Raw genomic sequence first — 25959 nt, 5'->3', positions numbered from 1 at the left:
TCCCCACAGCAGGCATCACCCAGCGATGGTTGACAGAGCGTCCACCGCACACCAGGCAGCCTGCTAGAGACATTGCATTCATTACCTTTGCATATTTATGAACATGAAAGGTTTTGCAAAGCGATGAACGGCATGGAAAGAGGCCACGTCGGCCCTGCTAAGAAGGACGGCCTGGAGGGATGAAGAAGGACCTTTCAAGGCTTTTTGTTTGAACCGAAAGTTTCCTTTATTAAGTTATTTTATAAAGTGAGCTTGTATCAAGGCTGAGCTTTCAGCGCAGTATTTATGAGCTGCATTTCTTTCAAAACATTCTATCAAACTGACATTTCCTTAAATCAAACTGACCTTCCAAAATACGGAGTAAATCAGGTGGTTTAACTCTACTGACTAAAGCGTGTTTTCCCCAACCCTGAGACAGGTGGCTTTGTCCCTGTCGCTCAGCCACCGGCTCAGCGAAGGGCAGTCGTGGCAGAGCGGGCAGTCGTCGGGCGATGAGTGATTACGATCATCTGTCGCGATGCAAATTAAAGGGACAAGCCCAGCCAAGCTGCTCTGCTCAGAGTGTTCGTCCCGTCTCTGCGATTACTGATGTGCACAAAGGACCCAGGGACCACTTGAAACAAGGAGAGGACTGAGTCCACGCAGGGATGAAGCCACAAGCACGGTCCCCACGCTCTTGACAGCCACCCTGCAACCCACCTGCCCCAGACACCTGTTCTGGGGGAATCACTCCTGTCCACGTGCTGCTGTGGCTCAGACCTCAGGCACAAAACAAGCGCTTGGCAGAGAAACGGACTGTGCCACCAATGCACTCGGTGCTGAACCGTCATTCAGCACAGACCGGCCGCCGCTGTGGCCCCCGGGGCTGCAGTGTAAACAGTCGTGGTGGCCAAGTGGTGGCCACAATTACGTGTGTTGTCCGTGGGCACACTGGCTGTGGACGGAGGAAGCCTGTGGCTCCGGGGTTGTTATTTAAGTGCCGCTGCCCGTGGCCCAAGAGCCGTAGCTGAGACGCGATGGGAGTGTCCTTCGTCACTGGTCCCCAGGACCACACCGGAAGGACCTGACAATGATCCTGATGAGACGGTTGTTAACCTGTCAAAGCATCAAGACACAACATCACACAAGCCGCTCTGAGCAGGAACCCACTAGCGACAGCGCCCTTCGATCCATGTGGAAGCACGTAACGCCACTTTTTTGATGAGCAGAAATGGCAGTTAATAATTTAAGGCAAAAAATGAACACAATCCAGTATGACAGCTGTTGCCCAACCAGAGGGAGTGCCCATGCGTGATGCCCCATGAAGGCGGAGTTGGCATGAGCACGGCCACAGTCCTGCTGCCAGAGTGACCTCATTCCATGGGGTGAGCATCTCGCACCTTGGTGTGGAAGCCCAGGTCCCACGCCCACTTCTGCGACAGCCTCAGTACAGCGACAGGGCGACAGCCATGGCACGGAGCACCCAGCACACAGGTTATCCGAGGTGGCCTCGCATCAGCTCACAGTGGAGCGTCGGCCCAGTTCACAGATAGAAGAAACGAGGCTGGAGGAGACCAATGTGTCCAACATCACACGAAGTCAAGGCGGTGGGACTGAAACTCAGTCCTGTGGACACCAGCCAGGGCTGCAGGTGCTGGCTCTGTTCCTGCTGTAGCACTCGATGCACACGTGTCCACCTGTTGGGGGGGGCCCTGCAGTTTTCCAGTAACACTCGATGCACACGTGTGCACGTGTGTGGTGGGCTCTGCAGTTTCCCAGGCACTGTCAGTGGCAGGTCAGGGAATGGGGTGCCCTACACAGTTTCCAGAAGGCAACCATGACAAAACCTAATACCAGTGAGCTAATGACCATTCTGCACACTTACACACGTGCGTATGTGCTCAGAAAGTGAGACACACACAGAGACACACAGTACACACACTCTCACACACAGTGAGACATGGGCTCACACAGCAAGACACACACACATGCTCAGTGAGACACGACAATTCCACCAGCAGGGACCATCTCAGCAGAATGTGGCCATGCAGGGACCTGTGCCTGCTGCTAGAGGCGATGAGGTCCCAGCCTCCAAGTACAAACCTTCCCACATACAAGGAAAGAGAGAGACCTGGAGTGAATTCCACATAGTTCACCTAAAAAACAGGCACCCCAAGCAAGTTGGGGTTTAACCACATTGACTCTGGCAACCTGAACATGTACTGGGTGTCCAAGTCCAGGGGTCGGAAGCAGCTGGAGAGCTCGGGACACACACAGCATTCTCCTGGGTACTTCTCTCAGGACCTGCTACCCAGACGACCAAGACGAGATGCCCAGGACAGCTGCAGCCCTAGGGACAGCATGGGAGGTGCATGAGGGAGCTGTGGGGCCAGAGGCTGGGGCCACAGCCGCGGGGGAGCCTGGGGAGCCCAGTGCCATGAGGTTGCTTGGACGCATCGGTCACGTGGGACACTGCCCCATGGTTTCCTGTCCAGCTATTTGCTGGAATCTGGCTGAAAAGACGGCCATCTACACACTGTGTCTGAGGGACGCCCAGGACTCCTTCCTCCCCAGATGCTCCTTTTTCTTCTCCTCAAGGCCTCCATCATCTCCCACTCACCGAAGCCCCCCGTGCCAGTGCTTTCCAGAAGCTGACTGCAGGGTTGGAAAGAGAAAGGGTCACCTTCCCCACCACAGAACCGACTCCTGGTTCAACCCCATTCTCCTCCAAGTCACGGCATGGCTCTGTGACGACTGCCCTGGGCTGTCGGGTGTCCCTGGGGAAAGGAGTGCCAGGGCCTCCCCGGGACGGGGCACAGAGTGGCCAATTGTATGGATGATGGATGCTTCACCTGCTTCCAAAGGGGCTGCAGGCAGCTCAGGTATAAACACTCAGCTTAATAAAGACCAAGGCTGAGAAATAATCCAGGAGAAGGAAGGCAGAAAGGTGGTGCCGCGCACCTGGTAATGGACGTAATCCGGCACTCCTCTGGGTGAGAGAAGCCAGGCAGGTGAGCACATAATCTGGAGCGAGATTCCCAGCTCCGGACCAGAGACGTGTGACACGGGAAGTGACTCTGACTGCCTGGTGGCCGGAACCATGTGGTTCACCAGGGACACCAACTTCTCTCCTGGCCCTGGGCCCCAAGACGGACTCAGGCGTGTTCTGGCTGAGAGACTTGGAGAAGCCTCCTCAGCAGCTCCAGGTGAGTTTTCTCAGCGAGTTTCTTACCTCACACCCCTCATGAAAACCGAGGACATAAGATCACAGGGGAGTCCCGTAAGGTCTACTGAAGACTCACCCCAAAATGCAACGTGCAGAATTCTGCAGTGAGCAGGGGCACCATGCGCGGAATACGGGCCTCCAGAGGCAGCTGTGTTCTCGTGATCGTCTGACCAAGTCAGAGCCAAGTCTCAGGTCTGTGCCAAAGGGCCCTGGGCTAACGGGCTGTGGCCGGAAAGACAGTGGCTGGCGGGGCGGATGGAGCTAGCAGACCCGGCGGGAGGGCGGGGGCTGCCACCACCACATGGCCCCCACGGGTCAGATCAAGGTTTGTGTTTCACAACCAGTGGGCAATGAGTTGAGTCGTTCACTCAACGGACGCTCAGAACTCTCATTCATTTTCAGAATAAAGTCAAAACTCCACGAGGACCTTCAAAAAATAGCATATTCTGTATTTAATTACAGATAAAAGAAATCTGACTTCTATTAAAAGAGGAGAAATTGCATATTTAAAATGGAAATTACCCCAGAGCATGGGAATGGCACTGTCTTTCTGTGTTATTCTAGAATAAGAAACTATGTGGCCATTCAATTCTTGAAGAAAATGTTTTTAAAAGGGAAGAGGTGGATGGGCAGGACTGCGTGCAGAGTTTCGTTCAGGGAAAGGTCCTGCCCTGGCTCTCTAACCTTATGCAGGGACAGGCTTTTGTTCCCTGCCTCAGTTTACCTATGTGTCCCACGTCCCTCTGACATGAAGTTGTATGTTTCCATTTGTTTCCTCTGGAAAACACATAATAATGCTGCTTTGTTTCTCTAGCAAGGAACAGCTGTGAGCTTGGGGGTCTTCAGGCTTGGAGGCATCACACAAAAATAAGACTCCATCAGCAAGCGCGTGTGCCCCCTCTGCCTCCCTCTCCGTTCCCAACCACCAGCCTGGGATGGCACCTTCCATGATGTGGATGAGTCCCCTCCGTTCAAGGCCTTCTCTAGAAACAGCCACCTTCTGGCTTCAGGATGAAACGAGGCTCTAAATATGGGCCGTACCCTATGGGGCTGCCAGGCTCAGGGCCAGGGCTGACAGGCACACCGACCTGCAGGGTGGCTACCCCAGGTTCTCTCTGGTGGTTTTGCCACAGAATGTGTTCCAAGCTGTGCTGCTTCCTTTGCAAAACCTTCAACCACCTCCCAACTCTTCAGAATGGAAGGGCTCTGAGCGCTCAAAGGAACATAGCCTTTTCAGCTGGCATCACAAGAGGTTTACAAAATACCGTGGAGAAATTCCAAAACCAGGCACTGTGGAGAGACAGAAAGTAGTTTTCCCTACAGGAGAACGTTAACGCTAAGATCAGCTTTAGCAAACACACACCTGAGTTGTGGCATCTCTCACCTGGTGAAGTCCCCTATGAATACATCCTTACCCAGATTGTACGCTTTATGGGGAAAGTAATAATGCCAAGGAGACGGCAAGGCTGGCAGGTGAGCCTGGACCTCAGGATGTGACACAAAGGACTGGTCCTCGTGACGTGAGCACATCCCTGGGACATACGGGGTGGCTGAGGCCTCTGCAGCGAGAGCCCTCCCTCTGTGGGGCCCTAGGCCTGTCAAGCAGGAAATAAAGACAAAATCTTAAGCAGATTTTCAGTCACCTTCCTTCAATATCAGCAAATCCCACAAAAATTACAGTAGGGAGTACTTAGTTATAGGTTGAAAGCTCAGAGATGGGGAGAAAAATAGGCTATATTTTCCTGTTTTCCTGAAATTTCTCCTCTTACACCTAGCAGCTACGCAGTCTGCTGCTGTAGTTACTGTCCACGTTGCCTCGGCCGCAGGAGGGCTGAGGAGGTATGTTAGATGGGTGGAGGGCAAGTGTAGAGTTGAGATGAAATTCTTATTTCCACATATGTGATAATGCAATTGCAATGCTTTTCAGCGAAGCCTCCTCCCACACCCAGGGTGTCTCCTGAGGCAGAGGGGCCGCTTCCAACGCCTGCAGTCCTCTACCTCCCCTGCCACCGCTCCGGCCAGCAGGCGTTTGTGTCTACTGCAGAGGAGCTCCCGGCTGGCGGGGCCAGGGTTTGTCTTCAGGAGCTCTTGGGCTGCCGCTGTGAGTGGTGCTCGGCCCCGGTGCCATCAAGGTCCCTGGAGGCTGCTCCCAACGGCTTGCTGGCCTTGCCTCCAGGACGTGTTCTGAACCTCTGGGGTGGGGCCCAAGAGTCTGCATTTTTAACAACCTCCAGCTGACGCTCAGGGGCCCCGTTGGGAGAACCGCTGTTCTACAATCTTCAGAAAAGGTTTCTGTGAGGGGCTGGAGAGCGAATGTTGGAGGCTTTGTGGGCCAGGCAGTCTCCACCATGACCACGCAGCTCTGCCCGTGGGGAAAGCTGCCAGAGACGAGGCACGAAGGAGCGAGCGAGCACCGTTCCCACCAGCGCTTCCTTCCCAGAGCAGCATACCGGGTCAGGCCGGGCCACAGGCTGCTTAGAATTTGGTGAGGCGGCAGGGTCAGGGCAGACGGGGTGGGGTCTGAGGATGGCTGCCGAGGCCCTTCCTGCGGGGTGGCACAGACCCTGCAGCTGGGAGTTGGCAGGACTGGGTATGGGGAAAGGATGGAGGAAGGCAGGCATGCTGGGCTGGAGGAAAGCCGGGCCAGGGTGGGTGCCAGGACTTGGTGGGGGCCCAGGCTGTGCAGTTCCTGGGGGAGAGCGGCCCTGACTGAGCAAGCAGGCTGGAGTGTGGGGACTCCATCCCTCGCTGTCCCTCACTGTCCCTGTCACTCCCTCAACATGAAGGAGAAAGCCAAGAAGCAGCACAGGTGACTGTGTGATCAGGCCCACCGGGCTCTGAGCTTGCTGTCCCTGTGGGGTGCTCATGCTCATGGCAGCCGAGGGTATGGTGCGGTGCACAGGAGGCCCAGACCGCAGCTCCCACACCAGGACCATTAGGGACCCAGTGCAGTGACTGGGCTGCAGCTGGGGCAGGAGCTGCTGGGGAGGTGGCTGCCCGGCACCGTCCTTGCGCTCGGCACCATCTTTGCGCTCAGCAGAACAGAGGCAGCATCCTCAGGGAAGCACGGCCAGCACTGGCACGGCTTCACTTTAAAAACGCATCGTTAAACCCCACAAACCACTGGAACTGGGTGCCTATTGAACGTGAGCACTCAGCCCAAATCGTCACTGTGAAACTAAGATATCTACACCTGCTTCATTCTAAACAGAAACGCAGATCTCTCCAAGCAAGAAGCACCTTAAGCTCCTGCCACCAGCATTTGTTGGGAGATGTCATTTTGGTCGGTCAACAGCTGTGAAGCCGACGGGACTTTCGATTTGTATCATTTCATACCACGTGAGGAAATTGTGTAATTACTTTTGCCAACGACTTTTCATTCTTAACTTGGTTTCTCATGGTTTGCAACTGTAATAAGACAAGGTGTTGATAGAGTGCGAACCGTCTTCAAATTTAAAAGGTATAATTGTACATCCACCTTTAATCAGTGCTAAAATATCAACACAGATTAAAACTTCCCTTCCCAAGCTGCCTGCCAGAGGATGCGATAACCCTGCTGCCGACACCACCTTCACGTGCTCTCCGTAACCGTGGGATTTGCATGATACAAATCATCGCATCTCGTTAGTGAAGCGGCCTCGTCTTGACACAGAAGACAGTCCAGTAAGGAGGGAGTAGCACTGCAAAAAGGTGTCTTAGTGCCGGATGTGGGTGGGTCTGATCAGCTCAAGATCCTCTCCCATTCTTTATTTAAACAAAATTTTTAGAGATAAGGTCTCGCTCTATCACCCAGGCTCAGAGGCCGTGGCATGGTCACAGGTCACCGCAGCCTGGAACTCCTGGGCTCAAGAGATCCTGCCACTTCATCTTCCTGTGTGGGACTTACAGGTGCACCCCCATGCTTGGCTAAATTTTTTAATATTTTTGTGGAGATCGGGTCTTACTATGTTGCCCAGTCTGGTCTCAAACTCCTGGTAAGTGACCCTCCAGCCTTGGCCTCCCACAGTGCTGGGATGACAGGCATGGCCACCATGCCCCACCTCCTCCAATCTTTACCCACGATTATTGCTATTCTTCTAACCCTATGAAATCCTACTGTCCGTCTGCAGCCAAGTAAAGAACACAACCAAAAAGAGAGTTCTTCGTGACGATTTGCCGTGGCATCTTTCCCACTCCAGGCATTCGTGGGATGCCCAGGCATGCAAGGCCAATGAACATCTCAAGTGAGCAATGGCAACCAACGACTTATAAAGTGCTCAAACTTTACATTTTGGTCTCACATCAAATTATTTCCACTTCATTTGATCCTAATGCAGCCTCGTGGAGCGTAACTATTGGCCCTGGCTGACAGAGAAGGCACCTTGAAGTCTGGAAACAGTCAATGACTTGTCCAAAGTCACAAAACAAGCAAGTAAAGCAAGTAGCCAGGAGGCTGCTGTGAACTCAAGTTCTGAACTCCAAGCTCCCCTTCTTCCCTCTTTCATTTCGCCACCCTCAGCTGTTATGAGATGGCAAAGAACATCCAGGCAGGGCTGGAGAGGCTGACGCCTGACCTAGACTGGAGCCTAATCCATGGGGCACTGAATACGGCCAACACAGCAGACGTCCAAAAGCAGGGACTGACCTAGAGTTAGGAGGCTCCATCCCCGTCAGCTTCACTAGGTAAAGCAGCCAATTGCCGTGGAGGCGCTCGTGGTGATGGGGGCGCTTGTTGGGGGGGAGGCGCTCCTGGGGGGGGAGGCGCTCGTGGGGGGGGAGGCGCTCGTGGTGATGGGGGCGCTCGTGGTGATGGAGGCGCTCCTGGGGGGGGAGGCGCTCCTGGCGGGGGGAGGCGCTCGTGGCGGGGGAGGAGCTCCTGGCGGGGGGAGGCGCTCCTGGCGGGGGGAGGCGCTCCTGGCGGGGGGAGGCGCTCCTGGCGGGGGGAGGCGCTCCTGACGGGGGGAGGCACTGGTGGCGGGGGAGGCGCTCGTGGTGATGGAGGCGCTCCTGGGGGGGGGAGGCGCTCGTGGGGGAGGAGGCGCTCGTGGCGGGGGGAGGCGCTCGTGGCGGGGGAGTCGCTCGTGGCGGGGGAGGCGCTCCTGGCGGGGGGAGGCGCTGGTGGCGGGGGAGGCGCTCGTGGTGGGGGAGGAGCTCATGTAGGATCTAAATGCCATTCATTTGAACCCTTTTGGTTCTACTGACCAGCGTGCATTTAGCCAACTCATCATTACCCAATGACTTTTTCCACTAATGCAAAGACCTAGAATGCCGTCCTGGCCAGTAAGTCAGAGGCCTGGTGGTTTGCAGCACCCTCCTTATTAAGAGTGACTACAGGGCCAGGGGACTCAGGTGCTAGCCTTGCCGTGTGAATTAACAGGTAAATTTTCAAGAATGGGCCTTCAGAGCTTTGGCATTCCCATGCTGGGAGGAAAAGTGCAAAGAATTGGACGCAAGGCCCGAGAGCCCAGTGGCCTCGGGTGGGTGTTGACCAGGTAAGACCTGCCTGTGACATGCGTCCCCAGCAGACCAGCTTCTGAGCAATTGTTTCCCACGTGCTGAATATCCTCGTGCTGGTCCCGAGTGCTCAGGGACCCATCCCTTCCCATCCCAGGCAGCTCTCGGTCCTGAGACTTCGCTGAACCTCCCCTGCCTTCCAACCAAGAGCTGCCTCTCCCGAGTCCTGGTGTCAGGAGGAACCTCCCCGGGTTCACCAAGCTGACGCTATGCTAGTCTGATCAACTGTGCACTCACAGAGCCACCAACTGCTAAGGGGGTTGTGCCACACACTTCAGCTGCTGTCTAGCCCTGTAGGGTCCCCAAAGCACAAAGAGACAACAAGGGGATAGTTTCAGATGCCAATGGACTGGTGGAACATAATTTTTTAAATAATTGACCCTTTCAGAGTCTCTCAAGTCATAACATTTGGACAATTCATGTCTCAAGACCTGAGCTTGTCCCAAGGGGCCCGTAGGCATGGCAGAGCAGGGGAAACCCTCCGCCCTGCCCGAGATGGCCCAGGCTTGTGACCTAGTGCAGCTGCAGGGCAGGACTACTGGGCTGACCATCAGGGACCCAGGCAGTGGCTCAGCTGCAGCTGGGGCAGGAGCTGCTGGGGAGGTGGGTGCCCAGCACCACCTTTGCACTCAGTACCACCTTTGCACTCAGCACCATCTCTGCTCCTCTGCCCCTACTGCTTCTGTCAAGTTGCCATGGGAACTGGTATTGGTAGAACTCCCAAGAAGTGGCTTCTGGCAGACATCGGCCTCCCCTCAGCTCAGGGACAGCCTGTGAGCTGCGGTTGCAGGAGGAGGGAGCACGGTGGCACCCGTGTGCTGGCTGCAAGTCATGTCTCCAGGTGCCCGGGGGAGGGTGTGGGCCCACGCATTGTCTTCAGGGCCGTCCTGGCCTCTCCCTGCAGGCTCCAAGTGCACCTTCCTCGGGCACCCCTCGTTTTCCTCCTTCAGGTCTCAAAGCAAGGCCACGCCAAGCTGCTCTGCGGCACACAGCCCTGAATTAACATGAGCCACTTTCTACTCAGGTATGAAGACACTGCCCTTTCTAGGCGGAGGTGAGGGAAAGAGTGGAAACAGCATTCGCTTATGGACAAAGAGCAAAAGAAGAGGCTGTGAAAACAGGCACGGCGGCCTCGCGTCGTGGAAAAACCAGGGCTTCAACACTCAGCAAAACAGAGCGCCAGACGGACAGCAGGCTCCTCCAGCAAAACCTGAGTCCTCGTCCCCCAGGCCCACAGCCCAGCGGCATCTCCGCCAGCAGATGCAGCTCCCCTGGGACTCCCCCCAAGTACAGCTCACCTCCAGTGGGCTAGGACGGCTACCACAGGAGGACACGCATGCCCTGGCCACGGCCGCCAGCCATCCTGCTGTCCTCCCATCAGTCTAACCCTACAGGGCCCAGGGCAGTGAAGAGGGAAACCCACGTGCAAGGAAGAGAAACACTTGGGAAACTCAGCAACCCCCACGGTGTGCTCCGTGACCCCCAAACAGCCAGCAGAACCCCCTCCTGCACATCCAGGGTGCAGGGCCTTCTGCTGGATTTCACCTCCCCCGGCAGCTGACTGCACCCGCATCAGAGCCTCTCCCCCGGATCTCTCTGCGGGGACGCGGGGCGTTCCGTGGAGAGAACAGCTGGGACCCCCTCGGCAGCCTCCCAGGCATCAGAGGGTGCAGGAAGGTGGTGGTGATTCACTGTTTCTAACAGGTCCTCTGGCCGCGGAAGCCTCCTGCACATGTGAAAGCCTACAGAGAATCCCACGCACTTCCAAACTCTCACTCGTGTTTTTCAAAAGTGGGTTTTACAAGTTTTGGTGCGTAAAGGTCTTAGTGGAATTTCTATGGGTGTTTATCTAGGCTGCCCCCAAACCCCAGCCAACTAGGTGAGCTCCCACGGCTACCTGTAACAGTCGGTCCCTCGCAGTGCACGTGCTGATGCGGTTCCTGACGTGGAGGGGAAGCTGGAGGGCCCCGGGGGCCCTTCTCCCTGCGCAGGGTGTGAATTCTAAATGAACCTGAATGTGAGGACGAAATGGAACCTGCTCTCCCCAGCAGTGAGTTGGAGGGGGGCCAGGCGCTCCCCAGCAGTGAGTTGGAGGTGGGACCAGGCGCCACCCTCTTCCAGCAGGATCAGCATTGCTTGGTCATTTGCAGGTGAGAACGAGCTGCTCCCATTAACCGTGTTTCCAGTGCATAAACCCCCTCTGTATAAAAATGAACGCAGAAAAGTGGCTGCCGAGTGAGGCGGTTTCCCAGCCTTTGTTTAGCAGCATCCTCGAGTGTCCCCCGAACGCGGCTCCTGGAGTTCCATGCGGGTAGCCCTGTCAATGATGGCGATGCAATTACTTTCCACCACGGTGTTGTCTGCGCTCGGGGTAAAGCCATGATGAAGGCGGCTTTCAGGACTTGTAATTACAGAGCCACGGGTGGCCTCTCTCCTCGCAGCCGGGAAGGTCAGCACAGGTCCTGGGTGCTGCCGGCCCCGAGCTCTACTCCTGCAAACGCTTGTCAAAATGCCAGAAGTAATTACCTGGCTGTTCAGAATGGAGTCACGGGGTGCAGCTCCGACCATCCGATTCCCTAAAGCCTCCGTCCAAACTGAAACTTGTTTAAAACCTCCCCGGGCTGCAGCCACGGGGCACCTGCTCTTTGGCAGGCAGGACCTCACCACAGTCCTCACCTGTGCTCCCGCCGGCCGGTCTCTGCTGCAGCCCGGGGGAGGCGCTCCCAGGCAGGCAGGAGTTCTTGTTCCGTGTCCAGCCCACGTGGCCCTGGACACAAGTGGGGCCTGGTTCACACACTGCAGCCCCTCGCCCACCCACCCCCGACACAGCAGGTCCAGCAGGGAGATGGGCCCTGGGCACTGAGCCTGCAGGGCCTGCTGTGCAGACCCTACCAGCCCCACCGGCCCACCCTTCCCGCACCGCACCCTCCGCTCCTTCGTCTGTTTCTCCTGGAGCCTCCTCTTTTTAGTTACTCCTCATCGCCTGTGTCTGTGCGGCGAGTCCTAGAGCAGGAGGACAGCCTGGTGCTTCCCCCCAAGCCTCTCTCTCACCCTCCCTGGGTGACACCCCAGCCGGGCAAGCTGTGGGATCCTCAACCTCGTGGCTGTGGAGCGGCAGGGTGAGCGCGAGCCCTGCACCAGCCACAGCCAAAGCCCAGGAGCCCCCAGCCACGCGGATCCTGGTGGCAGCTCAGCTCCAACGAGGACATGACACAGTGGCCCATGCACAGTGGAACGCGGGGCCAGGCTGCCCAGGCCACACCTCCAGCCTCACTGCTCTGGTGCTGTTTCCTCAGCTGCGCCCTGGGGGTCTGGCGAAGGGGAGCGCTAGGATCCCCGTGCCTGGAAGACCCTCCAAGGACAGTGCGGGTCCTTGGAGAGTCACTTTCATCAGTTTGACAGGTGTCTCATTCACCTGCACGTGGAGGCAATTTTCTCAGCAAGTGGCTTTTTTGAACATTTCCGAAGCATCCTCCTTCATTTCTAATAAGACTGCAACTTCCTTTCCACACTCAAGACTCAGGAGTTCCTCTTGTCTTGTTCCAATCTCTTAATCATGAGGGTGGTACCTGAGCGTGGATGGGCTTCGGGCCTCACCAGCACACAGCTCCACCTGGCGTGGCCTCCCTGGGGAGCGGGTGTGTGGGAGCGTGGATGGCTTCAGGCCCCACCAGTGCACAGCTCCACCCGGCGTGGCCTCCCTGGGGAGTGGGTGTGTGGGAGCGTGGATGGCTTCAGGCCCCACCAGTGCATAGCTCCACCTGGCGTGGCCTCCCTGGGGAGCAGGTGTGTGGGAGCGTGGATGGCTTTGGGCCCCACTGCTGGTGACCAGCGCACAGCTCCACCCGGTGTGGCCTCCCTGGGGAGCGGGTGTGTGGGAGCGTGGATGGCTTTGGGCCCCACCAGCGCACAGCTCCACCCGGCGTGGCCTCCCTGGGGAGCGGGTGTGGGAGTCAGATGAGGGATGTCTGCTGCTCGTGGACCAGTGCTGTGGTGAGCGCCCCTCCCCCTCCCCTGAGGCCACCTCAGCGGAGCTGAACCGACCAGCTGCAGCAAAATGCAGGCCCAAGTCCTTCTTAGTGGCTGCTGAAGATGAAGTTCCCACACTAGGAAGAGTCCGATTCTGAATTCCCCTTGCCAGCCTCTTCCTGGCATGTCCTTGGCACCCTGGACCCCACACCCAGGCTGCACCCTGGACCCCACACCCAGGCTGCACCCTGGACCCCACACCCAGGCTGCACCCTGGACCCCACACCCAGGCTGCACCCTGGACCCCACACCCAGGCTGCACCCTGGACCCCACACCCAGGCTGCACCCTGGACCCCACACCCAGGCTGCACCCTGGACCCCACACCCAGGCTGCACCCTGGACCCCACACCCAGGCTGCACCCTGGACCCCACACCCAGGCTGCACCCTGGACCCCACACCCAGGCTGCACCATGGACCCCACACCCAGGCTGCACACTGGACCCCACACCCAGGCTGCACCATTCTCGTTCCCCTCACCTTCAGTCCCTGAGACCCACACTAGTCCCCGTGCTCTGCCCAAAGGCCAGATTCTCTGTGAAGCCTCGTCTAAGCCCTGCCCTGCCCTCCCCGATGTGCCATCCACTGCCCCAAAGAGCTGCTGTCTAAGCAGCCCTGGCACCGTGGCGGGGGGTCCAGGAGGGCAGGGCCACTGACTTCCAGAGTGATATCGCCTTAGGAAGGTGCGATGCATTGCCCAAGACAGAATCTGCACAGGGTGGACCAGACCATGAAGCACCGATGCCTGCCTGGGGTCGAAGGTTCAGGCTGGCTGGATTGTAAGTATGTGTTACAGAGGAATTCACTTCACTTCGCCATTATGCTTTTCAAAATAAACACGTTTTGTCTGCTTTACCAGAGGCCAGAAGCCTGGGCAGCCCTTGCTCCAGCAGAGGCCTGTGGCTAACGCAGAACACCGCGGGCTGTGGGGTCCAGGCCTCGGCAGAGTCCAGTTCTGAGCCGGGATTCAAGAGAGGCTCAGAAGAGAGGAGGGAGCCTCTCCCTCCATGTGGACACGCTACGTATGAGGCACGAAACACAGAGCAGCGCAGCAGACACCACCCTGCTCTGACACTCACCTGCTTCTCAAAGATGCTGAACAGGCAGAAGCAGGAGGACGTCACAGAAAGTCACCGTACTCTGAATACAGAGGCGCTGCTACTGAAATGACACAGGGCGCCTCCCCAACAGGCTGAAAAACAACGGCAGCTGAATGCCGTGTCTTAGAGGCTGTCAGGTGGAGGATACTGAGGTCAAAGGGGAACCTGCTCAGGACAGGAGCCCTCATGAGCCTCACTCCACCACGCAGGGCTGAGTGCCAGAAACACACCCTCCATGGTGCCCGAGAGGGAATGCTTAAAGAAACAGCCTGAACTCAGCCTGAAGGAAACTCGGCCAAGCACGGAGGGGATTCCTGGCAATAAACCGATAAACCACAGGCAGCCCCACAGGTCACCAGGCAGGGATCTCTGCAGACTGGGAGCCAGCAAAAGCAAACACTGTTTCTAAAGGATGATTAATTACCTTTTCTGTGAAAGGAGCAATACAAAAATTGATCAGAAATATACTATTTAAGAAGAAACTACCAAGGAAATGAAGAATAAAAAGGATTTTTCTGTTCTGCCAGTTTGACTACATAACTGAGCCACGGAGATTAGAAGTAGCTACCAGTCATTTCTACGTACTTTGTGGTAGAGTAAGTGCCTCCTTGAGCAAAACCCACTTATTTTTAATATTCACTAATACCCTGTGCTCATACCCAAGGTCATAAATTAGCAGAACTCCCAGGAAAGCATTGCCTAGGATAAAGAAGAGACGCTGAGTGATGAAAAGCAGCTGCACTTCTCACTCGGCATCAATACCACGTGACGTTTGATGGGGACTAATGTGGGATTAACTACACCCCTATTCATTAGGTTTTGTATCATTTTGTATAAAATTAGCAAAATGAATGCCCTTTGAATTCTACCGCCAGGGTGATCTCCCTGCATTAATAACAGTAGAAGATGTCTGCAGCTTCCAGTCCTCAGGCCCTTGAGGGAACCAGACACAAGCAGCCACTGGGCTTCTAGGCAGCACCCAGCACTCCCAAGTTACTTCAACAGCGGGCTCTTGAGTTCCGTATGTTGGTGACAAACACAGGCACCACCACACGTCCTTCCAAAGGTGTCCGCCCATCACCGTAGGGCATTTGTGATGACGCTATTAGGATTCCACATCACCTTTTAAAACTAGAAACCACAAGAAACTCCTTTTGAGTTTGAAACTCTTCCCTGCTATCACGTCAGCCTGTCTGTGTCTCACCTGAAACTTGGTAAGAGGTTCCTCTTCACCGGGCTAAGCCCTTTCCCAAGGCCGACGGGCCAGTCACCGTGCTAAGCGCTCTCCTGAGGCTGATGGGCCAGTCACCGTGCTAAGCGCTCTCCTGAGGCCAATGGGCCAGTCACTGTGCTAAGCGCTCTCCTGAGGCCGATGGGCCAGTCACCGTGCTAAGCGCTCTCCTGAGGCCGATGGGCCAGTCACCGTGCTAAGCGCTCTCCTGAGGCCGATGGGCCAGTCACTGTGCTAAGCGCTCTCCTGAGGCCAAATGGGCCAGCACCACACGTGGGCATGTCCACTGCCTAACTGCAAGATCTTTGTGGTCACAAAATTCATTTTTATAATCTCTTGGTTTTTTTGTTTTTTGTTTGTTTTTGAGACAGGGTCTCCCTCTGTGGCCCAGGCTGGAGTCCAGTGCTGCAATCTTGGCTCACTGCAACCTCTGCCTCTTGGGTTCAAGCGATTCTCCCACCTCAGCCTCCCAAGTAGCTGAGATTACAGGTTTGCGCCACCACATCCAGCTAATTTTTTTGTATTTTTAGTAGAGATGGGGTCTCACCATATTGGTCAGGCTGGTCTCGAACTCCCTACCTCAAGTGATCCGCCCACCTTGGCCTCCTAAAGTGCTGGGTTTACAGGCGTGAGCCACTGCGCCCAGTCAATCTGTCTTATATAGCATCAGGCACATTCATGACACCATAGAATTATTCAAAAATAGTTAAAAAACTAATTCTTTAAAAATTTTGCATGAATGTAAACAATTTTGCACACGTTCAACAAGCAAGAAACATTCCGACTTGCACAGCTACAGGAGTTAACATGGACGCACTGGTGCAAGTTAGCAAATTCAATGTTTAGAAAGTTGTCGATATGAGACACAAACTCAAACGTACATTTCCTGTGTGACTCCCCCTTGGTGCAGCACTTCGATAAATAACATGAACACATTTGAAATGACTGAGAAACTACCTTTCAAATAATCAACCTCATTTTCTCTAGAGAGCCATAAAATAAATCAAAGGTCCTTGTCTGTGAGTACATTGTTACGGTTTTTAAAAAGATAACAAGATTGCCATTCCTAGCATCCTTGAGGTCCAGCAAACCTAATTTCAGTGGCGTTGCTCCCCGGTACTGGAGAAACTGCCAATCATGGAATAATTATCAATGCATTTTTGCATAATACCTGATCACGGATTTGGTCTTAAATATCTCCAGTAATCACTTCTGACGGGGAACTGGAGCAAGCAAAACAGATGCCGTGGAGGGAGGGAGCTCCGGCAGCCACAAGGCGCTGAAGCCGTTGCTGGGACCCCCGTTCCTTCTTGCGCGGGAGTGTTTGGCATGGATCCCGCTGACTTTCTGCGCCGGGACCGCACTGGACCGCCCAGCTGGAGTAAGCTCTGCACCCCAGCTCCTCAAGCCTCACAGCAAAGTATGGCAACAAAATGAGACTGGGGGTTCAACTCTCCATGAACCTTAAATCAGACTGCAGAAGTTTAGTACAGCTTTGCAAAGCATTGTATTTCAACCACAAATTCTCTGCCCCCTAAATCACCACCTTGAGCAAAGGAGTTACTGAGGGCACGAGGATGTCCCATAAACAAATCCATAGCAGCCAAAACAGATAGGACCAGCGACATGCTCTATCCCGTAGAACATGGCGGCTACTTCCCGCCTTGATTACTCTCATGGGAAAAAGAAACTTCAAGTTTACAGGGCGCCAGTGCAGTGACGCCTCAATCAATGAGAACTAAGTATCGAAATCCCGAAACAAACCAGAGTATTTTGCTGCATTTTACACTGGGGAAAAAAGACATAAATTTAAGAAAAAAAAAAAAAAAAAGTAAGTTCATAGATTTAGCAATCTAAAGGACTGGCTAAAAGCAAGAGTCATTTCCTGCTGTGGCTGGGTCCGTGCGTTCAGCCCCGTCTTATCAATGATTACAGAACGGGAGTGCCCTGGGCGCGGAGCGGTCCTAATGCACTGAAAGCTGCCAGGCTGAGGTTCTGTTACGCTTCCCGTGTTTTTCTTACTAGGCAGGAAGATTAAACAATACACGCTACAAGAGTTTTCAACAAGCTAAAAAAAAAAAAAAAAAAAAAAAAAAAAAGCCAGGTTGACGAAAATACAACATTGTGTCCACCACCCCATTCTGTTCTTCAAGACTCTGGTGAGTAAAGTGTTGTGTTTTTCACTTAATGACAACTATTAATCATATAACAAAGATCACTCAAGCTCTATCTGTAAGTACATCTCAAAAATGTGTGATTCGCAGTGCCCAGAACCCTGGGCTGTGAACAGTGAAACTGTCTGGAAGTCAGCTGGTTTTTATTGAAAGCTCCCAGATCCTTTGTGGTACCTGCCCACCACAGTGAGGAGCAGGGCCAGTGTGTGCTCCTGGTCTGGTACAAAATGAAAAGCCTCAAAGCAAAATTGCACATGCTCTGCACACACTGGGGTTACTACAAACACGAAATCCTCCTTTTCCAAAAGCCGGACTTGTTCTCGGTCACTTGCAGCCCTGTGTGTCCTGCCTTCTATCTGAGACAGTTCCACGCATCAGGGCGGCCCATCCCTCCCCAAACAGCGAAATCCCAGACGGTGCCCACGGACAGCCACATTGCCCTGCGACTGCCCCCTCGTCCCCGTCACTACACACCAGCTTTCCACGGAAACTGTGACCTTCCTTTGGGTTGCTCCCTGTGGGTACTGAGTCTCTCTCTGCCCTGGCTGTGCATGTACGTTTGCGTGCATGTGTGTGTGCGCACGTGTGTGTGCGTGTACACGTGTGTGTGGAAAGCGCCTCACCTGTGGCCTTCTCCACATCCGCAGTGGTCACGTTCTGGACATTGGCGCCCACTTTGAAGGTCACTGCTGGTCCGAGAACCCTGGAAGGGATAATTTAAAATAAGTTCGTAACGAAGTCAACGTGCCACACTGCTTTTCTGAAAACGACATGGAAAACACTGGTGTGTTTTTAAAAACACAAATATCCGAGGCCACTGCGGCTCCAGGCACGAACTCCACCAGACATAGGTTTTCTTTCACACCATGACCTTTGTTTCCGTTTGCCAAGAATTCTGTTTTTGGGCTTCGCTTCTCCAAAACACACATCACAGTGTAATATGCTATCCTAAAAAATTCAAATCAGCCTCCAAACCCAACAGTAGCAAGCAGACATTCTAGCTAGGGAAAAAGAAAAGTTGTTATTGAAACAGATTTTAGTCTTTGGTGCCCAAGGGAGATGTATGAATCAAGAGCAGAGAGGAAAGAGACTAGTATTTTTAAAATTCTTTTGACAGGAACCATTTAAAAAACTACCAAAGTCATTAAGAACTACTCTGTATAAAAACAACTGGCAGGGAATTGCTAGACAGGAATTATCAAAATTGTCTGAAGCTTCCTAAATGCTATGTCAACCATAATTTGAAACAATACATTACTTTTTAAACCATCTAATTCATCTGAAGACCCCACATGCAGTAGGAACTGGTTATTGTGCCTACAGCCATCGCAAAATGAATTAGGAATCCAGCGTCCGTTCCCAAAGACAGATGGACCGACTCCATGTCCACAGACGACAGCCATAGACAGCTCTTCCCGGAACGGACCCCTTAAATGTCTTCTAAGGAGTAAATCCCCAGAACAGACAGGAAATGCGAAGAGGACCCAATTGAGGTGGGAGACGGCAGCTAAGACTGTTGCCTCCTGGTCCCTGGGAGGTGCCTGCACTCCCATCTAAGCCGTTAAACTGTGGGTACCATGTGGCCCACGGTCCCTTCTGTCCCCACTGCAGCCACACACCCTTGCTGACGGGTACAAGCCCAGCTGGTCAGAAGTGCCACAGGTTGGCCCGCCTCCCCTCCGTCCCCTGCACCCGCCTCCCCTCCCTCCCTCCACCACAGGCTCATCCCAAGGTAGCATATGACACCCAGGCCATGGACGTTGCACCCAAAATCCTTTCAACCTCACAGGTATTTGTGATTCAAATATCTGCACTCATGATACCTTAGTCCCAACCTCTGGTCTTCCTCCCTGGGATTTTTGCTCATTCTCCCGGCCAGGGGCAGCTCCCCCGTGTGCAGGCCCTCGGTGGAGGGGAGAGGGGACTGCTGCGCCATCGCGAGGCAGCACAGTTACCATCCTAACACCACGGCCATGGCTGAACATTCCACGTGGAAGTCTCAGCATCACTTTGAACTCAGCGAGGTCTGCCTTGAATCAGCGCCTGCTCTGAGGAGCAAACAGCGTTCTAACCTTACGGATATTCCCTTCGGCTTCCTTATGCCAGAAATATCCAGCTAGTCACCAAATTCTGCGGAAACCCTTGGAAAATGCACCACATCCACCACTGTCTCTTGGTTCCCACTGTGATCCTTCTAGCCCAAGCCTGTGCCCTGTCACAGCAGAGCGGAGTGACTTCCTGCGTCCAGCTCTACTGCACGCAAAATGTCCTTGGAAGTCGCCTCCAGGGCTGACCACAGAAGAGGAGCTGGTGTCTTCTCGAGCCCAGGTTAAAGTCTCAGCCGTAGGCCCCAGGCCTGTCTATGGTGCCTCGGCTGGGCCCTCTGCTGGTCCCCACTATGGGCCCCCAGATAGGAGGAGGCCACTCCCTCCCTGGACTGCAGCTCTCCTGCCAACGACGTCCTGCTCGCTCATGAGTGCCGAGTTCTGCCCCCTCTCAAAGCCCTACTCCCGAGTGAGGACTGTGAGAGTGGCCGATTCTCCCTGTCTCCAAAATCTTCCACAAGGGCCCTGAGTGCCTGACACTTGTGCTCAAATGGCACATCAGATGTTTATAGATGTTTCCTTCTTTCCGAGCAGAGGATGGGCTCTTTGAGGCATGAGTCCTGCCAGGGCCTCACCCACGCAGGAGACGATCGATTCATATTTGTGACCGGTTCGACATTTCGGTTGAATGGTTTTCTAAAATTAAGAGAAAGTCCTCATTAACACAAGCAGCTCTCACGTACCCCCGAAACAGCGCTGAGGACAGACAGCTCAGCCACAGGGCTTCCAGCTTACACACAGCTTCTGTGAAACTGAGTCTCGACCACAAACAACGCTGAGGACAGAGAGCTCAGCCACAGGGCTTCCAGCTTACACACAGCTTCTGTGAAACTGAGTCTCGACCACAAACAATGCTGAGGACAGACAGCTCAGCCACAGGGCTTCCAGCTTACACACAGCTTCTGTGAAAACAACGCTGAGGACAGACAGCTCAGCCACAGGGCTTCCAGCTTACACACAGCTTCTGTGAAACTGTGAGTCTTGACCACATCTGGATTCCCTGACAGATGGGATTGGAATTTCCTAAACCTAATTTTTCCCTCAGGTGCTGAAAGTTTCCTCTAAAGGGTATGAGGAAGAGGTTCTTGGTTTCTCAGAGTCCAAAAACCCAGCCGCTTATGCTATGAAGAAGCATGTGACCGACACATGGCCCCATATTTCCCGGTGGGGGCTGCAGGAGAGAGCCACATAGCCCGCGTCCTTCCTCACATGCAAGCCGAGCGTCACCATCGCGTGGGGCCGTGGTGGTCGCCAGGGAGTGCTCCTGACACCCTCGGGGCATATCTCGCAGGCAGTGAGCACCCAGTGACCTTCGCTGTCAGCACCAGCGAGACCAGGCGCCTGCGGCCACGATGCACTGACCCTGGCTCTGGTCCTTGTGCTCTCGGGAACCCTGCGGGAGGACGGGGCAGGAGGAGCCATCTCCAGAGGAGACTCAGAGGGTCGGTAGCATGACCCCACCTGCATAACCTTCCCTAACTGGAATACATGCAAGCTCCTCCCTAAAACCCACAGCGGCTGCTCCGACGTGGGAAGACGTGTCTATCCCGAGGCCCCGCTGCAGGTCGAACTCCGTGAGTCACTGTGCTGTGGCCCTCCTGGGCCTTTCTGCTGGGCCTCAGTTTACTCAGCTGTCAAGTGCGGCAAGACCCACAGGTCCTCTTGGACTTGCTCTGCCTAGAAGACTCTAGTTTTCAATAAACTCTGGTGCCCAGGCCCAGCGGGTCTGCAGTAAACAGGGGCGACACTGGGCGCTCCAGAGCTGAGCTGCTGGCTCTGCCCCCAGCACCATCAGCAGCAGAGATTCCTCCCAGCAGGAAGAACTTGCCCTAGCGTTTGTTACCCCCCCCCCCCCCGCCACGTCTGCTGTGCAGGTGGCAGATGGCTGAGTGCTGTGTGGTCCAGGTGAGAGGCTTCTGGGGAGGGAGTAAGGTCAGCCTTCCCACCAACTTCTTTCTAACCAGGGAGCCTTGGTCGTCTCTGCTATCTTGTTTAGCTTTCTGTCTCTTTAGACATTTGGGGAAAATTGAGTAAATCCCATGTGCATATTGCTGGCCTAAAAAGGGGAATTTCTGTACTAATCGGGAAATAAAAAGGAAAACACAGATGCCCAGAGCCCTGCAGAGTCTCTTAGGAGCCAATATCGCACCTGAGGTTACAGCTCTCGGGGAGAAAGCAAGTTTTTCTTGAGCACGTTTGCTTCCTGACAAGCGGCGTTTGTCACACACGGCGTGTCAGGCATACGCGTACCAGATCTACTGCAGTTAAAGCGGCAGCAAAGAATTAGGGTTACAATCCGGTAAAAGTTATCAAAGCAGACATATGGAACCCCAGACATTAAGTTATACGGAAACATCTAGGTTTAACAAAGAAACACTAGTTTTGACTTTCAGATTTTCATTCAGATTCAACAAATAATGACTGAGAATACCATACTCAGTTCTCATTCTTCCAGGCAGCTGTGTTCTCCAAAGTCATCAGAAAGCAGATACTGAGCCATTGTTCCTACGGGAAACAGAGGGTGAGGCTCCTGTGAGCCTCTGGACACAAGTGTTTTTGTCAACTGATGGGCGTATTACCTTGTTTTATGTGTGTTTCCACTCAAAGACTCATTGAATGTATGTGGTTGAGTTATGAATGCTGAGCTCACAGCATGCCCCCATGACGCCCATCCACACCCACAACGCCCACCCACACCCTCGAGGCCCATCCACACCGACGCCCACCCACATGCGCGACGCTCACCCACGCCCTCGACGCTCACCCACACGCATGATGCCCATCCACACGCGCGACGCCCACTCACGCCCGCGACGCCCAACCATGCCCGCGACACCCACCCACGCACACGACGCCCATCCACGCCCACGACGCCCATCCACGCCCACGACGCCTGTCCACACGCACGACGCCCATCCACACGCACGACGCCCATCCACACGAGTGTTTTCTCCATCAGGCATGTTGTCACCATGTGTCCCAGCCTCACACACAATTAGCACACTTCCTTCCCATTCCTGCTTTGGCTTTGAAGCATACTGTGAAATTCTTCATGGCCCCTTCTCCACCAGGCCCTCCTTACACAGTGCTCACCTATCTAATTACAGACCTGCTTAGAAGTTCCAGGGGCCAATTTTCAAACAGAACAGGCAGAGAGACCCAGCTGCAGAATCCCCTGCTGAGTGGGAGTTAGGAACAGGTAGCCCACCGCTCCCAGACTGAAGTCACAATGACACAAACGAGGCCTCCGCACATGATGAGATAACCATCAGAAAGACACAGCCCGGCGTCCTCCTGCACTACACACAGCTCCACGCCTTTTCCTCCTTAAACCCCTCACCCAGCCAAAAAGGGGGAATGACCTGTTAAAGGCATGAGCCTGGCCATTCCCTAACTGCCAGCATTTGAGTAATAACTGCTTTCCTCTGCCCACACCTCACTCTCACGTTTTCGGCCTCTGAGTGGCAAACAGCAGACTTGAGCCAGTTACAACACTAGGAACACAGTCAGCATTCAGCACTGTGCTGGGGCCACTTAAACAACAAAACCACCAACGAAATGCACAAAAAATGTGGAAAATGTGACACTCAATAGACCCTGAAGAGGAGCCGTGTTTTACAGTATGAGCTGAAGGGAGAAGGCAGGGCTCTCCTCTCCTACCAGAGCACGGGCGCCTCAGGCAACCTGAACCTCACGGCTCTGTGTGTGTCCAGGAATGACTTCGGCATTAGCATTGATTTGGGGATTACAAATTAATCACAAATACAGAATCTGCGAATGATCAGGATCATCTGCCACCTAGCATCTGTGTTGAAACGCTTTCACACACATCAACAACCTTATTATTTTCTTCACATTTTACAGTTTTATACTGTAGAGAGGATGGGAGCACTGGAGCTTACAAGACTTGTGATCCAATTGTTTGTTTAGCCACCACTTCCTCGTGGGGCGATTTTGCGTGTTACATTATTTACCCTGCAAAATCAGGGGAACAAGACAAACCTTGCAGGGCTGTTGGAGGATCGGGCAGGATAGCTGACATGTGACAGGGTTCCTCTGAACCACAGCTGTCGGTCTGTGCTCTGCTCAGGAGGGGCCTGCTCCTCCTCTGAATTCTTCCATAAAATCTACTCTCTAAATTGATTGCACCTTGTGTGGGTTCACGCAGTCCCCGTACACTGTACTGCTTTCTGGGGGAGCCTGGTTGCTTTCCTTCTGGAAGGACGTGGTTGAGACAAGGGAGGAGATTGTCTCTTTCCAGACTCTGGACAGTGGAGTGCAGATCTCACGAGGAATCTGTAAATGGCCACTTCAGGGCAGATCTTGAGGGTGTCATCCCGACGGTTGTGCCAGGCACACCTATGGTAAGAAGCATTTGATCTGAGAGCATGTGGAATTTCTGAGTCATTGTTCCTGGGAGAACCATCCACCTTTTGACATTCAAATTCACATATTGTGAAAGGTGACTCCTATTTATGGTGGAAGAAATGTCAAAAAGGAATGCCGCCCACTCATGCAAACCCTTCTTCCCCTGATGAAAGAGGGGGTCTTCACACACATCCTTCTTCCCCTGATGAAAGAGGCAGTCTTCACACACATCCTTCTTCCCCTGACAAAAGAGGGGGTCTTCACACACATCCTTCTTCCCCTGACAAAAGAGGGACACACACATCCTTCTTCCCTGATGAAAGAAGGGGTCTTCACACACATCCTTCTTCCCCTGACAAAAGAGGGGGTCTTCACACACATCCTTCTTCCCCTGATGAAAGAGGGGGTCTTCACACACATCCTTCTTCCCCTGACAAAAGAGGGGGTCTTCACACACATCCTTCTTCCCCTGACAAAAGAGGGAGGCTTCACACACATCCTTCTTCCCCTGATGAAAGAGGGGGTCTTCACACACATCCTTCTTCCCCTGATGAAAGAGGGGGTCTTCACACAAGAGAAAGGGGTCTTCACACACATCCTTCTTCACACACATCCTTCTTCCCCTGACAAAAGAGGGAGGCTTCACACACATCCTTCTTCCCCTGACAAAAGAGGGAGGCTTTCCCCTGACACACACATCCTTCTTCCCCTGATGAAAGAGGGGGGTCCTTCTTGACAAAAGAGGGGGGTCTTCACACACATCCTTCTTCCCCTGACAAAAAGGGGGAGGGGGTCTTCACACACATCCTTCTTCCCCTGACGAAAGAGGGAGTCTTCACACACATCCTTCTTCCCCTGAAAGAGGGGTCTTCACACACATCCTTCTTCCCCTGACAAAAGAGGGGGTCTTCACACACATCCTTCTTCCCTGACTGAGGCTTCACACAATCCTTCTTCCCCTGACAAAAGAGGAGGCTTCACACACATCCTTCTTCCCCTGATGAAAGAGGGGGTCTTCACACAAATCCTTCTTCCCCTGACATCCTTCTTCCCCTGACAAAAGAGAGGGGGTCTTCACACACATCCTTCTTCCCCTGACAAAAGAGGGGGTCTTTCTTCACACTTCTTCCCCTGATGAAAGGGGGAGTCTTCGCACACATCCTTCTTCCCCTGATGAAAGGGGGAGTCTTCACACACATCCTTCTTCCCCTGACGAAAGAGGGGGTCTTCACACACATCCTTCTTCCCCTGATGAAAGAGGGGGTCTTCACACAAGTCCTTCTTCCCCTGATGAAAGAGGGAGTCTTCACACACATCCTTCTTCCCCTGACAAAAGAGGGGGTCTTCACACAAATCCTTCTTCCCCTGACAAAAGAGGGGGTCTTCACACACATCCTTCTTCCCCTGATGAAAGGGGGAGTCTTCACACACATCCTTCACACTTCACACATCCTTCTTCCCCTGATGAAAGAGGGGGTCTTCACACACATCCTTCCTTCTTCCCCCTGATCCTTCTTGAAAGAGGGGGTCTTCACACAAGTCCTTCTTCCCCTGATGAAAGGGGGAGTCTTCACACACATCCTTCTTCCCCTGACAAAAGAGGGGGTCTTCACACACATCCTTCTTCCCCTGATGAAAGAGGGGGTCTTCACACACATCCTTCCCCTGATGAAAGAGGGAGTCTTCACACACATCCTTCTTCCCCTGACAAAAGAGGGGGTCTTCACCCATCCTTCTTCCCCTGACAAAAGAGGGAGGCTTCAAAAAGGGGGTCTTCACATCCTTCTTCCCCACATCCTTCTTCCCCTGACAAAAGAGGGGGTCTTCACACACATCCTTCTTCCCCTGACAAAAGAGGGGGTCTTCACACACATCCTTCTTCCCCTGATGAAAGAGGGGGTCTTCACACAAGTCCTTCTTCCCCTGATGAAAGAGGGGGTCTTCACACAAGTCCTTCTTCCCCTGATGAAAGAGGGAGGCTTCACACACATCCTTCTTCCCCTGATGAAAGAGGGGGTCTTCACACACATCCTTCTTCCCCTGATGAAAGAGGGGGTCTTCACACACATCCTTCTTCCCTGATGTCTTGACATCCTTCTTCCCCTGAGAGGGGGGTCTTCACACACATCCTTCTTCCCCTGATGAAAGAGGGAGGCTTCACACACATCCTTCTTCCCCTGATGAAAGAAAGAGTCTTCACACACATCTGCAGCCTAGAGCCCTCAGAGGTGTGATACTTGAACAATGTGTTCAC

The 25959-nt window shown here is 53.9% G+C and overlaps 2 protein-coding genes across 2 annotated transcripts in view; one reads left to right on the top strand and one right to left on the bottom strand.

Moving 5' to 3' along the window:
• The window catches only part of PTPRN2 (protein tyrosine phosphatase receptor type N2), a 1007974-nt gene that overhangs the window by 509986 nt on the left and 472029 nt on the right, over positions 1–25959 (bottom strand). The window contains exon 11 of the mRNA XM_050785710.1: positions 17856–17935. Within this exon, the coding sequence (XP_050641667.1) occupies positions 17856–17935 (80 nt within the window). The remainder of the gene's footprint in view (positions 1–17855; positions 17936–25959) is intronic.
• Positions 16501–25959, top strand: part of DYNC2I1 (dynein 2 intermediate chain 1) — an 850736-nt gene continuing 841277 nt past the window's right edge. The window contains 1 exon segment of the mRNA XM_050785712.1: positions 16501–16504. The gene's annotated coding sequence lies outside the window, so the exon portion shown is untranslated.

Source organism: Macaca thibetana, chromosome 3 (genome assembly GCF_024542745.1).
Source record: "Macaca thibetana thibetana isolate TM-01 chromosome 3, ASM2454274v1, whole genome shotgun sequence".
Taxonomy (NCBI): domain Eukaryota; kingdom Metazoa; phylum Chordata; class Mammalia; order Primates; family Cercopithecidae; genus Macaca; species Macaca thibetana.
This window is presented reverse-complemented; position numbering and strand designations above follow the sequence as displayed.